Below are 15356 nucleotides of genomic sequence, written 5' to 3'. Positions count from 1 at the left end.
ATCCATTGTCATCAATACAAAGTCACTATAAAAATGTATACCATGAAGGCGAATTTGTATCCGGCAATTCTGGCCGGAAGAGGTCGGCTGTGGATGATTCCAAGCCAGGGGGCTGCTTTCTTTTTGTTAAAAGGAATAATCGCTCAGTGTCTGGGAGGTATTTTAAGATATACCGGCACTGAACTGAGACCGTCTCTTTGGTGTTACCGTGAGGACTGGATGAGACTTGGGGTAACTTTCTGTGGTTTCACATAGAGTTCAAGTCCTCCCCAACTCATCCTGTGGTTACCCGCCATCCTATCCCAAGCTTTGAGAAAAGCCGGTTGAATCCAATTGAATTCATTTAACATTGCCAAAGTACTTACCTCATGGCGATCCCCCGAGGTGCCGGGCCCTGTGTAAGGACCCGAATGAGAGAAGACGAAGCCCTGGGCCCTGGCCTGGGGTTACAGTGCCCACTCACTGAGATTTCCAGGCTGGGTGATGGGCGGCGGGAGTTCCTCTCTTTGCCTAGAAGCGTTAAGTGTCATAAAAGAGAGATGTGGGTTGCGTGGGTCTCTGAAGGGTGGGAAGGAGCTCACCCGATCCAGGGAGGGGCGCAACGCGAGTTCAGGCAGTGCTTTGAAAGTGGGGCACCCGCGGTCCGTGAGTTCGAGCCCCGCATCGGGCTCTGGGCTGATGGCTCAGAGCCTGGAGCCTGTTTCCGATTCTGTGTCTCCCTCTCTCTCTGCCCCTCCCCCGTTCATGCTCTGTCTCTCTCTGTCCCAAAAATAAATAAACGTTGAAAAAAAAAATTAAAAAAAAAAAAAAAGAAAGTGGGGCACCTGCCATGGGTCCCGGGGGGGGGGAGGGGGGAGGGGGAGACTTTGGCTACACATTTATTGTTCTGCAATTTTTCAGCTTAGTGTTAGGAAGATAATTTAAGCAGCACAAACCCGTGATAATAAATAAAAATCAGTGGATTTAAGTCGGAAACAAATTGGCCGAAAAGACAAACGTGAAGTAAGCAACAGTCCATATCAAGTAAAATAAATTGGGGTATGTAAACCGCAAACAAAACTCATGTGCGAGGCGCACGGGTGACTGGGAAACCCCGGGCCAGGGTGTCAGGTGTGTTAGGAGAAGCGGAAAAGGTGGGCTGGTGTGGACCGATGGCCGCTATTGGCAGGCTGAGTTGTTAAGACGGTGGGGAGCCACTCAAGACTGTTGAGCAGTGAGGGTCACAACCGGGTCTGTGTGTTAAAAGGCCATCGTAGTGGCCAAAGGAGAGCCTGGCCTGGTGGGAGGGAGCAGGGGAAGGGGCAGAGGAGCTGGTGGTGATGTGTGCGTGTCGATACCCCAGCTCTACTATTTGCTGGTGGTAGAGAGCCTTGGGCTCAGTTTCTTAACCTATGGAATGGGAATAATAATACGTATCCCACAGAACTATTGGGAAGAGGAAATCAAATAATGTTAACAAAAGGGGGCGCCTGCGTGGCTCAGTCAGCGAAGCATCCGACTCCGGCTTAGGTCATGCTCTCACGGTCCGTGAGTTCAAGCCCCGAGTCAGGCTCTGTGCTGACAGCTCGGAGCCCGGAGCCTGCTTGGGATTCTGTGTCTCCCTCTCTCTCTGCCCCTCCTCCGCTCTCACTCTGTGTGGCTCTGTCTCAAAAGAAATAAACATTAAAAAAAAAATTAATGTTAATAAGAGAATGGAAAACGCTTAGGATAAAACCCGATACAGAAGCTTGCTCAGTAAACAGCTCTAGTTATAAGTGCTATTATCATTATGTTTTCTGGGCGGCAGACGGTGAGCCCCAAGGCAAAGGCCAAGGGGACGGGGAGCGAAAAGAACAAACACAACACGAAGCCCCAGACAGGTGAAGGGACTTGCTCAAGGTTACCCACAAGACGACACATGACAGAACTGGATTTCTGAATGTGGGTCTTCTAACACCTACTTGCTTCTCAGTTCACTGCATCTGGGCTGTTTTTCCAGTTTCTGAAAGTTTTTTTTTGTTTTTTTTTAATGAGGAGCCAATTCTCACTCCCACCTCCACCCACACACAAATACAAGGGATTTAAAGCAGGAGAAGTTTTCGTTGGACATGATCAACCACTTCCTGGCAGCCAGGGCAGCAGAACCCTGGTTTCGGGACCTCCAGCCTGGAGAAGTTCAAGGGCAGAGTCCCCGATCGTTGAGCCTGGCGGCCACAAGCTGATACCCGCTGGGCTGTAGCTGAGTCACAGACGTATTTGGCTTGGCTAACCTTTAAAACATTGGGAGGCTTTACTAAAATATCAGCAGATCCGGCAACATTGGGCCAAGGCAAGGCTGGGCAGGAGCTGATGAGGTGGGGCATGTGTCCCAGCCCCATGACTCCCTACTGCTTCCCGGACACGGAGGTTGACTGTGAAGGGCCACTCACCAAGGGACCGGAGGGGTGATTTTCTCACACTTGGCCTACTTCTGTCTTCCCTGTCACCTGTCGGTCCCCTGTGGGCATTTGTGTCTGTGGCTGGTGGTGTAGACTCTTCCTGGGCTGAGTACAGAGATGGAGAAGGGTCTTTTCGAACTTTCCCACCAACTGAGGATTACGTGGGTCCCATTTAGAAACCACGTCCCAGCTCCAGACCTTCTGGAGTCCGATCACAGCTTGAATTCTAGAATGGCCCCGACTGGAAGGACCCTTAGAGATAGATAAGCCCAATGCCCCCATTTTACAGATGGGGGAATTGAGGCCATGGTCACCCCGTGAATCAGGGGTGGAATGTCACCTTCCCTAGATGTTTCTGCCACAGAGGGCAGTAGGTGATGACAGCAGCCCTGGGACACTGCCTGCCTCAGCTTTTCCCAGCCTTCTGTCTTCCCAAGCTAGGAGGTGCTGATGCTAAGTGATGCGAAAAAGCTTTGTATCTTGCGGTAGATGGGTAAATCTGGGCCTTTAAGAAGAGTTCACCACACATCTCAGAAAGCCCAGCTAACAACATCTGGTGAGACCATTTAAAAAGGGAACAGGCCTTAAAAACACACGCAATCGCACTTTAATTTTTCCCCCTTGATTATAAAAGCTACCCAGGCTGGTTGCAGAACGTTCGGAAAATCCAGCAAACTATGAAGAAAATTAAAACGGTGCCTTATGAGGCCCCTGCCCCTCACGGCGCTCAGGGGTGACTACAGTTAACACTTTATTTCATGGCCTCTTGGCTTACATGCGTTTTTACGCGACGGAGATCACACTGCATGGGAATTTTTCTTTTAAAAACTCCCAACAGTCAGAAGAGTAGTTACCTTTGGGGTGAGGGCCGTGCCGGGGAGGGAGCCGTTTTCTGGGCTGGTGAGATCCTGTGCGTTGACCTGGGTAGTGGTCACAGGGATATGCACGTAGGTAAAGATGCATCGACCTCGTTTATTTTACTGTAAAATAATAATGGAGGCTCCTTGCAAGAGGCTGACACAGAATTCTAGAAACCCCTTTCCTCCCCGCTCCTCTCATACCCAGAGGGAACCACTGGGGACAGACACTTTTCTATGTGGCCTTGAGCTCCATACCAGGTTCCCCGAATCCACCCAGAAGGCCCCTGCACGTCACACATAGTTCTGCGCCCCCGCCCCCCCACAGGGGGCTCCTTGTCTCCTGCCTGGGAGGGGCTGGAGGGCTGAGGACAGACGGCTCTGGCTTGTCTCACCTTCTCCCTTTCCAGCTTCACGCTGGCTCCTGCCGAGGAACAGTTAAAGGCCCAGCCTGGCTACACTCACTGGGAAGGAATGGAAACACATCGATTAAGTTTCACGGAAATCATTTTGAAGGGCCCACGTCTGGCCAACGGTGTTTGGGTTCCTGCGGTCCCGGGCAGGGCTGCCCGATTGATTCTGAGGGGAGAGTGGCCAGCTTTCCTTCCTGCAGGCTCCTGGGCTCGTTATCCCGTACTTGGACAGCTTATGACGCCCTGGGGTGCGGGCCCGTAGCAGGTAAAGCTCTGGCCAAGAGCTTGGAGCCCCATTAACTTGGAACATTCTTGTTTTTTACTGGCCGCCCCTTAAACGGTTAAAGCGTGTGGCCAGTGAGCCAATTTACGAAAGCCAAAGGCGTCCCATCTGTGCACTTCAGTGTGCGAGAAGCAAACAGCTTCTTCGGGCCCCGCTTGAAACACTGGAAGACAGGCAGCTGGGAAGGCCGCCCCAAAGGCTGGTGGCTGCTCGTGGCCCCAAGACAGGCAAGGCACTGGGGGCAGGGGAAGAGAGCGCACCGGACTGGCCAAGGCTGCGTTGGATGCTGGCTCTGTCTTTCCCCTCCTCTCTGCGACCTTGGACAAGATCACCTTTGGCTTCTTTATCTGCAAAGTGGGATGTTCCTTCCCTGCTCCAGTCCGATCATGTGCGGAAGCAAGAGAATGTGAGCACAGGGCCTGGTGCCCAGCAGGTGCCTGGAAGCTGTTGCTGTTCTTGGGGTAACGGTAGTGGGTTCAGGAAGGGATCAAGAGGGGGTCTTGTCTTCACACAGAGGCGGGGACTCTAGGCCGGTATGACAGGAGCAGTAAGAATAAAAAACAGGTGGTCGTACCTTTTCCTTTTCGTGGGACCCCTACATCCGTCATCGCCCCGGCACCTGCAGAACAATCATCGGAGCAAGATAGGATAATTCTAGAATCCCCATTTATAGATGGGGAAACTGAGGCATGTCATGGCAGAGATGGTTTAGTTTGCTGTTGCCCAGAGGTTGGCATGCAGGCCAAGGTTGGGCCACACGCTGTCACGGACTGGAGCGAAATAACGCGGGGGACCGTGTGCTGGGAGACTCGGTCCCTTTGAGCTTCCCTCTGATCTTCTGAGGACCCCCAGCGAAAACCCCCCTCTCACGATAAGATGTCTTTACCATTACCACCTTTCTAACGCAAAGAGAACCTTAATGAGCCTTCAGGAGGTGACCAGATGTCCTAGAAGTTCATTTGGAAAATGTATTTGTTCTCATGGCTTACTTGTTCTTCTAAAAAGTAATTTATTTTTGTAGAACGAGAACAGTAAAGATGGGATATATTTTACATAACAGATGTGTATTTGTTATATAGTTATAGAGTACATTATTGATGTAACTATATACTGACACAAGGTATATCCTATAGCTCTCTAGTAAGTATATATAATAAATACAAATGGAATAATGTAAAAACCACCCAAAGCCTCGTTGGCTTATTTTCGGAGTTCCATTCTATTTATGCCAGTTGATGCTGATTTTTTCCTTTTAACACGATGACAGCCCTGGTAATGGCCAGAAACATGGCAGCAATGGCTGTGGCTGAATGGGCACCTGCGAAGCGCTAGGCCTGTGCAGAGACCCTGCGTGTCCCAGCTCATTCTGTCCCCCTCAGCTCTTTAAGGCAGGTACGATCACAGGCTCCGATTTCCCGGAAGTTGAAGCAGAGAGGGCTCAGCAGCTTGCAAGGTCCCATCACCAGGAAGTGGCAAGAGCCGGGATTTGAACTTGGGCAGGCCGGCTGCATTCTCATAACCAGTATGGAGGCATTTAGAATGCAATTATGTAAGCTTTTAAAAAGTGAGTGGATTCGCAAACACAACACACAGACAAACCAGTAAGCGCCCATAATGCAAATGGTACTTGGAGATGCTGAAATTCGTGACGATGCCAGTGAATGATTGAATTTCCAAAACCAAGATGAAACAAACCTAGCCCAATGCAATGTGCACAGGAGAAAAGAGGCCCAGAGAGGGAAGGCATCTACTCAAGGCGGCACAGTGAAGGGGAACCCAGGAAAGGGAGTGCCCCGAGAGAGGCTGGGTCGAGTGGGAGGGCATGTGGCCGGGCTTACCTGACTTAGTGTGTGTGTGTGTTCACCGATGTCAGACGGGGTCCTCTAACTCTGGGTCCCCATTCCCACTGCCGTCCTCATGATTGCATGGGTGAGGGGGTAACTATTAGGGTTTGGCCTTGCTTTGGAGGGGAAGAGCATTAGGAGAGGTCGCCTGGCCAGAGGAGCCTTTCCTTACTCTGCCAAATCGAAGACGTCCCCCTCCCCCCTTACCTGGCCCCTCAGTGTGAAAATAGCCCTTCCGGGGCACGCGCAATTTTGTCATCAAGTGCCTGCCTGCAATACATCATCCCCGTTGGGTTTCTGCCACATCGGGGGCAAGACCCTCCTTCCTTCAGAATGGGGGTTGCAGACATTCATTCATTCCTCCTGCAGAGAGTAATGGGGGCCCTACGCTGTGTGGGTGCTGGGGACAGAACGGTGACAGGGACATTTGTCCAAACGCCATGGGCTAGCGTCCCTGTTTTACAGCCTCCTGGCATTGGACTCTTACTGAGGTAGAGTAGTGCCCTGTTCCTCCTCCTCAAAGTCCCTGTTTAATCTCCCCGATTCAAGGGACCTCATTTGTTAAAAAAAAAAAAAAAAAAAAAAAAAGTGATTTTTCTGTCTTAAATAAGCTCCTTTGTGCGGGAATCTTATTTACTCTCATCTTCCCTTACATCCCTCCGTGACAGATGGACCCAGAGCTTGCAGTCAGTCTGGGCCACCCAGCCTGGCTTTCATTAGGCTTTTTAAGACTTGAAAACCATAACCCATGGGTTCTATTACTACACTTGGTCAGAAACCTCTGGTCTTGTCCAAGCTGTTTTTACAGATGGAAAACGTTGTGGTTCAGAGAGGGACATTTTGTTTGTCCTTCCACAACATCGACTCAGCCCCTATGTTGGCCCAGGCCCTGTGCCAGGAATGGGAGACCCCAGATGAAGAGAAGCCAGTGCCTGCTCTGGTAGTTTCTGTCGCTGCTGAGGGTGGTCACAGACTCGGTAGCTTAAAGCAACACACAGTTATTGCCTGGCGGTTCTGTAGATCGGAAGTCCAACGCGGGGCTCGCTGGGCTTAAATCGAGGGGTGGGCAAGCTGCATTCTTTCCAGGAGACTCCAAAGGAGAGTCAGCTCGCCTTTCCCAGCATCTAGGGGCAGCCTGCATTCCTTGGCCCGTCCTCCGTTTTCAAAGCCAGAGACATCGCATCTCTCGGATCCTTCTTTCATCACATTCCCCCCTGACGCTCACCTCTCCGGTACCTCTCCCACTTTGGAGGACCCTTGCGATTGCGTGGGGCCCACCTGGAAAGCCCAGGAAACCGTCCCTATTTTAAGGCCAGTTGATTGGCAATGATGATTTTATCTGAAGCTTCAATTCCTCTTTGCCTTATGAGGTAGCATATGGACAGGTTTTGGAGATTAGGTCACGGGCACCTTTGGGGGGGGGGGCATTATTCTGCTTACCGTTCCCGTCCTCAGGGAGTCTAGAGTCCTTGAGCGGGATGGCAATCAGGGTGGAAACTGCTATGATAGGGGCACCATCGAAGCCCAGGAAAGGGGGCGCCTGACTCGGGTGGTGTGGGAGAAGGAAGTCAGAGAAAATCCCACGGAACAGATGAGGGCTGACCCAAATCTTGACGGGTGAGTTAGCCAGGTGGAGAGGGAGTGGAAGTGGAAGGCATCCCAGGAGGAAGGTACAGCATGTGCAAAGGCCCAGAGGTGAGTGAGAGAATGCACTGTGGCTGAAGCATGAGAGAGGCAGAGAGGCTGGCCGGGGAGGGGGTGGGGAGGCTGAGTATGGGATGCCAAGATCACAGGGGACCTGAATGCCTGGAGGCCAGTGCTTTCTTTTTTTTTTTTTTTTTTTTTTAACGTTTATTTATTTTTGGGACAGAGAGAGACAGAGCATGAACGGGGGAGGGGCAGAGAGAGAGGGAGACACAGAATCAGAAACAGGCTCCAGGCTCTGAGCCATCAGCCCAGAGCCCGATGCGGGGCTCGAACTCACGGACCGCGAGATCGTGACCTGGCTGAAGTCGGACGCTTAACCGACTGCGCCACCCAGGCGCCCCAGGCCAGTGCTTTCCTAAAGGCCGTGGGGAGGGAGCCTTTGAGGGTTTTGAGCATGATACATCCGTGATCAGCTTTGCATTTGAGGAAGTCACTGTGGGGTCCTGGTCTAGCATGGTTGGAAGTGAGGCAGCCTAGAGATTGGACGACAATGAGGAGGGGATTGAGTGGGAGAGCCAGAGGCCTGAGTCAGGGCGGGCACAGGGCAACAGGGTTGAGTGGGCAAGTTGGTGAACTCTGGAGGTGAGACAGTTATAGGACATGGCTGAGGATTGTGTGTGAATAGAGGAGGCAAGAGGAGGGGCGGGATGATGAGCAGAGTTCTGGGAGTCTGAGTGGACCGTGGGGCCATCACTGAGGTAGGGACATGGGGGAAGGGTAGGTATAGGGAGGTACTGAGTTGGGTTTGACGTGTTGATGATCTGTGCCCGATGGACATCTGGGGAGGCATCCAGGAGGCACCTGGTTATGTGAGTCTGGATATAGGAACTCACGAGGCAGCTACAGTAACTTCCATTCATCAGTTACCGCTGTGTAACAAACCACCCCCGACACTCAGTGGTAAAAAGCGACAATTATTTATTATCACTCACGCACCCGCATGCTGATGCACCTGCGTGTCGACTGCAGGTTGGGCTTCACTGGCCGCTCGGCTTCAGACAAGGTCTGCAGGTCTGTCAGGTGGTGGGACTTACGGACGCTGAGCTCCCCTTTCCTTCGGGCCCTGACCTGAATCCCCCCTTACTCTTCCTCCACTCTGCCTTGAGCCTGTGGGTGACATTTGAGCAAAGACCTGCAGGAGGTGAGGGAGTGAGGATGTCTCGAGGAAGAGTGTTCTAGGCAGGGGGAGCAGCCGGTGCAAAGGCCCTGCGGTGGAACGGTGCCCGCTGTGTTTGAGGAACAGGAAGGAAGGCCAGTGTGGCTGGAGGGCATGATTGAGGGGTGCAGGGGAGGTCAGGGGCCTCGGTCATATGGGGCCCGGAAGGCCATGGCAAGTGGCCACTACCCTTGTTATTGCTGCCACTGTCACTTTTCACACTCTCCTCCTATCCCCTACAGGACCCCCCGTCCCTGGACACAGCCATTCAGCACGCCCTGGCAGGCCTCTATCCCCCTTTTGAGGCCACAGCGCCCACCATCCTGGGGCAGGTATTCCGTCTCCTGGATTCTGACTTCCAGGGGGATGGGCTGAGCTTCCTCCTGGATTTCCTCATTCCTGCCAAGCGCCTGTGTGAGCAAGTGCGTGAAGCAGCCTGTGTAAGTTGGAAGGGACAGTGGGGCCGGGGGACAAGCTCTCCCAGAACCGCGGGGCTGGCGCTGAGCAGAGAAGGAAGCGGGCCGGTGCGTGGCTTGTCTCAGAGCGAGAACTGAGGACACGGGATGGTTCTCCGGGTATCACCGCTCGCCCAAGGGAGACTTCAGCCCCCCAGTGGAACGGGAGGTTCATTTGACCCTCTGCTCTCTGGCAGCTAGGAGCCAATCACGCCTATGCTTTTATCCAGGAGGAAGTCCTGGATAAAACATCCCTGCGTGATGGCCCCTCGGAGCCTGTCCTGGGGCTGGCATTGTGGGCAACACCAGGCTGCCTTGGCCGAAGCGGGTCAGCTTCAGTGGAAATAGAGAATGTTCCAGATCTTTCCTGGAGGCCTTGAGGCCTCAGGACTCACTTTCTTCCCAGCAGACCCCTTTGAACCCAGATCTCAGGGAGGCCTCTCTAAGGCAAAGTGGAAAGAAAAGTGTTTTAGGTAGGGCTCATTGGCTGCAAATAACCCGTTCTTTACTCAGACCGGGACAAGGTAATCGGTCTCAGCCCCGAGTTGATGCACCAATCAAATGCCTTAAGGGGTTTCTGTCTCTTGTCTCTGCTTCTCCTTGCTTGCCAACATCATTCTTTTTTTTTTTTTTTTAATGTTTTTTATTTATTTTTGAGACAGAGAGAGTCAGAGCATGAACGGGGGAGGGGCAGAGAGAGAGGGAGACACAGAATCAGAAGCAGGCTCCAGGCTCTGAGCCATCAGCCCAGAGCCCGACGCGGGGCTCGAACTCACGGACCGCGAGATCGTGACCTGAGCCGAAGTCGGACGCTTAACCGACTGAGCCACTCAGGCGCCCGCTTTTTTTTTTTTTTAATGTTTATTATTTATTTTTTAGAGGAAGAGAGAGAGACAGCATACAAGCAGGGGAGGGGCAGAGAGAGGGGGAGACACAGAATCCGAAACAGGCTCCAGGCTCCGAGCTGTCAGCACAGAGTCCGACGCGGGGCTCGAACCCACGAACTGCGAGATCATGACCTGAGCCGAAGTCGGACGCTTAACTGACTGAGTCACCCAGGCGGCCTTGCCAACATCATTCTTATAGGCTGTCTCCACACGCCTGGAGCCCAGGGCAGCCCTGGGTTCAAATCTTGTCCTGGGGAGGAGAGAGAACTTTTCCCCAACAACAGCAGATAGAAAAGTTGCAAGGAAGGATCCTGATTGGCCAGGCTTGGGTTCTATGTCCATCCCTGGGCCAATCACTGCAGCCAGAGAAATGGGATAGCAGGATTGGCCGGGCTTGAATCATACCCCTACATCTATGGCCAGACATGGTGACTGTTGTAAGGGTGGGGACAGGCTGTTGGAGACCACACGCAGGAACTTATGCACACCCTTCATGGGATTGCTCGGTCCCCTGCGGCTCCTGCCTCAGGAATCACTAAGAGGGTCCCAGAGGGTCCCAAAAGGTCCTGCTGGCTGATGTGCGTCAGGGACACGATACCTCAGGCACAAAAAGTAAGAGCAGAGGCTGTGTGCATCATTGCAGTGGTAGAAAGAAACGGAATGTGGCAGTAGCTAAAAACTCGGGTTTTGGAGCCAGAACTAGAGATGTTGGACCTGGAAGGAGACGGAGGCCATTCATCTCACGTGCTCAGGATGGTTCCTGGCACAGAGAAACAGTGACGTACAGTCATGGTTACTGCAGAGGGAAGGCTCACACTGAGCTTATGCTGCCGACTCCCACATATCCACCCCGACACTATTTCACGTACGTCCTTCCCCTCCTGACGCCTTCCCTGTGGCAAGCTTTAGAAACTCCCGCTTCCCTTTTCTGGTCATTAAAACTGCATTTTCACCATCTCCTTCCCTGTTTCTCCCGGGAACAAGGGTCACAACGTTTTAATTTCTCTATTTTTAACGACAGGCGACTTTAATTATAATTATAGGTGACTCCCTATCACCTCGGAGCCAGGGGTGGGATCAATAGTTTGGTTTCAGGAGTCAGGTGCCCCAGGTTCAAATCCAGCCTCCGTCACTGTGGAGCTGGGGGGGAGGGGGTCCGTGTCGCCTGTCTGAGCTTCACTTTCCTTAATGGGAAAGTGGGAATGTTAATAACACAGTCCCTACCTCACAGAGATGATGCGCGCATCTTAGCACAGAGCCTGGCGTGCAGTGAGTGCTTAGTAGCTGTTGGCCGTTTACTATCACACTCTCGCCTCTCTCCCTTGGAAGTAATGCGCCAGCTTCAGTCTGTCCTTGTAACCGCCAGCACCCAGAGGCAGCCAGCACCCTCAGATGAAGTCCCCTGGGGGTTAGGGACAGACACAGGTGTCCGAGCCTCACGCCCCCTGAGCCTCAGTTTCCTCGTCTCTAAAGTGAGGACAGTGATGCCTCAACTCCCTGCCCCACTGAGTTACTGCGACGTTCAGATAAGACGATCATCACCATCATCTCTATGGTGCGTTGCCGTTTGCAAACTACGGCCGGGTTGTCCGGCCTCGTTCAATGGGACAGTGAGGGACAGCACGTTGTCAACAACAGAGCACTAAACGAAAGTGGTGGAGGAACTCACGGACTCATGGGGTTGATGGATGTGAAGTTTCCCCGAGGCAGCTGAACTTAACAGGGTCACTGACGTGAACCGGCGTATCAACTTGGGGTACAGATACGGTCGGTTCTTGATATTTCCCCCAGTTCATAGTCCCAGGAAGCACCTGCTTCATTAGCAGGAACGTCAGCGTCATCGTGTGGAGGTCTCCCCGCCCCGACACATCCAGATTACATAAGATTATCCGGGTTCTACTCAATCCGCAGGAATCCGACCCTTTTCCAAAAGCCAGGTAGCGAGAGACCTGTTGTCAGTCTGGCGGGGCTGTTGTTGCCACGTGGGGTCACTGCTGGACGCGGGTCCCGCACCACCCAGTGGAGCGGTCCCACCAAGAGGGATCGTTGTGTTCAGAAGGGCTCCTGGATGCCCTGCTGTGTCTCTGCAGCGAATTGCTGGCACCTTCTGTGTAAACAAAGCTTTTTTTCAGTTTTGCCTCACCTGCCACGTTGTTGCCCAGGAAAGGGACATAAACAAGGAAGTAAGTCGATCATAAACCAGGAAACAATACACATTCAGGCCCAGAGTAATGGAATGATTTTTTTTCACGGTCATCCAGCAAGTTAGTGGCAGGGTCAGATTTCCTGATCTTTCTCTCAGTATTGTTTTGACCTCTCTGTAATCTCTTTACCTAAAAATTAGAGAATGCTGGTGGTGCCCGGAGCGCCTGGGTGGCTCAGCCAGTTAAGCGTCTGACTTTGGCTCAGGTCACGATCTCACAGTTCGTGGGTTTGAGCCCAGCATCTGGCTCTCTGCTGTCATTGCAAAGCCCACTTTGGATTCTCTGTCCCCCTCTCTCTCTGCCCCTCCCCTACTTGCACGCTCTCTCTCTCTCTCTGTCTCTCTTCCTCAAAAAGAACATTAAAAAAATTACAGAATGGTATAAATGCAGTAAGTGGCCATTTTATTTTATTTTTTTCAAGTTTTGTTTGAGTGGGGGAAGGGCAGAGGGTGAGGGAGAGACGGAATCCCAAGCAAGCTCCGGGCTGTCAACACAGAGCCTGACACGGGGCTCAATCTCACGAACTGTGAGATCATAACCTGAGCCAAAATCAAGAGTTGGACGCTTCACTGACTGAGCCACCCGGGGCGCCCCTGGACTGTTTTATTTTATTTTATTTATTTTATTTTCTAAAAATGTTTTTATTTACTTTTGAGAGAGAGGGAGAGACCAAGGGGGGGGGAGGGGCAGAGAAGGAGGGAGACACAGAATCCGAGGCAGGCTCCAGGCTCTGAGCTGTCAGCACAGAGCCCGACGTGGGACTTGAACCCACCAACCCATGAGATCATGACCTGAGCCAAAATCGAGTGTTGGACGCTTCACCGACTGAGCCACCCAGGTGCCCTTAGACTTTTTTATTATTTTTTTTAAATTTTTTAATGTTTTTATTTATTTTTAAGACAGAAAGAGACAGAACATAGCAGGGGAGGGGCAGAGAGAGAGGGAGACACAGAATCCGAAGCAGGCTCCAGGCTCTGAGCTGTCAGCACGGAGCCTGACGCGGGGCTCGAACTCATCAACCATGAGATCATGACCTGAACTGAAGTCGGACGCTTAACCAACTGAGCCACCCAGGCGCCCCCAGACTGTTTTATTTTTTAATTGAAAATTCCCACAATCTTTCAAAGGGCAAATGTCGAGAGGAGAGGAAATGAATGTTTGTTGAACATCCACTTAAGTAGTGTATGCCAGGCATAGGGTTGTGGATTTTTGTTTTCACACACACGCGCGCGCACACACACACACACACACACACACATATAATCTCACTTAATCCTCCTGCCAACCCAATCATATGATACATATTGTTATTCCTATTTGCAGATAGGAAAATTGAGGCTGGAAGCAGTTATATCATCTGTACAAAGTAGTGATTCAGACCTTGGAACGCACGTCTCCTGGCTCCAAAATGGAGGGCTCAGACTTGAGCGAGGTTGAGAGAGGTTTCAAATAGGTGGGGAGAAGGGACTGTGACCCGAGCAGAACGGTCTTCATGGGAAAGGCACCTGCTAATTGGTGCCTGCCACGCAGAGCTTTTTCTCCCTTGGGCTAGTAGGCTAGCAAACGTTTTCAAGGTCACGGCCGGGACTAGGGCGAGGCAAGAGAAGGCACCCACTCTCAGGTTTGTGTGACTTGCAAGAGACGGGCTGTCCTTAGGTGCTGCGCCTCTTAGAGGCCAGGCACCTCTCTTGCCCGACCTGCTCGAGTCCATCTGGGAGAGGGAAGGGAGCAGACCCGCGGGCAGGGGCAAGGTCTTTCAGGGCGGGGCTCTCTGACATCGCCCTTCTGTCCGCAGGCCCCGTACTCACACTGCCTCTTCCTGCATGAGGGCTGGCCACTGTGCCTGCGAGATGAGGTCGTGGTGCACCTGGCCCCCCTCAACCCCCTCTTACTGCGCCAGGGAGACTTCTACCTCCAAGTGGAGCCCCAGGAGGAGCAGTCCGTCTGCATCATGGTCAAGTGCCTCTCCTTGGACCTCCGCACAGTGGACGCAAAGCCTGTTCCCGCGTCATCCTACCCTACGCTCTTCACCCAAACGTGGCTGGAGGCCATCAACAGTGACTTTGAGGGAAGCCCTCTGCACAGCTGCCTGGTAGCTTCCGAAGATGGGATTGCCCCTGTGCCCTGGACCAAGATAGCCAGCCCAGAGTTTGTGGATGACAGACCCCAAGCAGTGAACGTCCTCTCCCGGGCCTGGGGGTCCCTCGAGTTAGAGGCCCTCGATTTGAGCAGCCCTCCAGAGCCTCATCAGCCCAGGCCCTCCGGCAGCCAGGGGCTGCTTGCCCGGAGCTTGGCCAAGGGTAAGGGCAGGACATATGGGAACAAGTACCCAGGACTCATCAAGGTGGAACAAGCCAGGCCGGGGGAGGTGGCCTTTAGGATGGACGATGTGGCCAGCCAGGACTTAGAAGGAGACTATGTGGCCCTCCTGGAGAGCAGAGGAGGGCCTCCCAGTAGGGAAGTGGAGACGTCCAGTGGGTGTCCTTTGGGGGCGCTGGAGGAGCCATCCAGAACTAAGGAAATCCTTCTCTCTCAAAGGATGCTGCCCCTCTCAGGGGCCAGGGGGGGACCTTCCTTGGAAGAATGGGCTTGGGAGAAGCCAGCAAGCTCAGAAGAGGAGCCCCGCAGGTTGGGCTCGAGGAGAAAGGTCAACTATAAAGTTAACGCATCCACCCAGGACTCAGAACCCCAGCCCCAGGAGCCCTACCTCCGCGTCCTTGAGGAGCCACCGCCCTGTGCCTCTGGCCTTGAGGCAGGTGGTTCCTCCAAGATGCAGGAACCTCTGGGAAGCCCAGAAAACATGGCGCAACTCAGGCCTGCACCAGAACGAGCGTCCTCCCTGCACCTGTGCTCGGCTTCCCCTCCTGCTGCTCCAGCCCCTGAAACCAAGTTGGAAGAGAGGGCCAAACAGGGGCACGGGAGACTTCCCAAGCCTGAGACTGGCCCCAGTCAGAATACCTCCTCTTCTACATCCCCTACTTCTGGGCTCAGATTCTCCCTCTTGAAAGGGCAGAGGCAAGCCCCTGGGCCCCCAGAGAAAGCCTCCCTCCAGCCCGACAGGCCCTGGAAAGTCTTGCATTCGCCCTCGTCTCCCACGACCAACCGAGCCAAGAGCGTGGGGAAAGGTAAGGTG

At 53.0% G+C, this 15356-nt stretch overlaps 1 protein-coding gene across 2 annotated transcripts in view; it reads left to right on the top strand.

Annotated features, from left to right (window-relative positions):
* Positions 1 to 15356, top strand: part of KIAA1755 (KIAA1755 ortholog) — a 41670-nt gene that overhangs the window by 2622 nt on the left and 23692 nt on the right. For both annotated transcript variants that reach the window (XR_015249455.1, XM_086702171.1), the window contains exons 2-3: positions 8920 to 9117; positions 14019 to 15348. Coding sequence is in view for 1 of the 2 variants with exons in the window: in XM_086702171.1 (XP_086558297.1) it covers positions 8920 to 9117; positions 14019 to 15348 (1528 nt within the window). In the remaining variant the exon portion in view is untranslated. The remainder of the gene's footprint in view (positions 1 to 8919; positions 9118 to 14018; positions 15349 to 15356) is intronic.

Source organism: Puma concolor, chromosome A3 (genome assembly GCF_028749965.1).
Source record: "Puma concolor isolate L17-30 chromosome A3, mPumCon1.1.hap2, whole genome shotgun sequence".
Taxonomy (NCBI): domain Eukaryota; kingdom Metazoa; phylum Chordata; class Mammalia; order Carnivora; family Felidae; genus Puma; species Puma concolor.
Note: the sequence above shows the minus strand (reverse complement) of the source record. Positions and strands in the feature narration are given on the sequence as shown.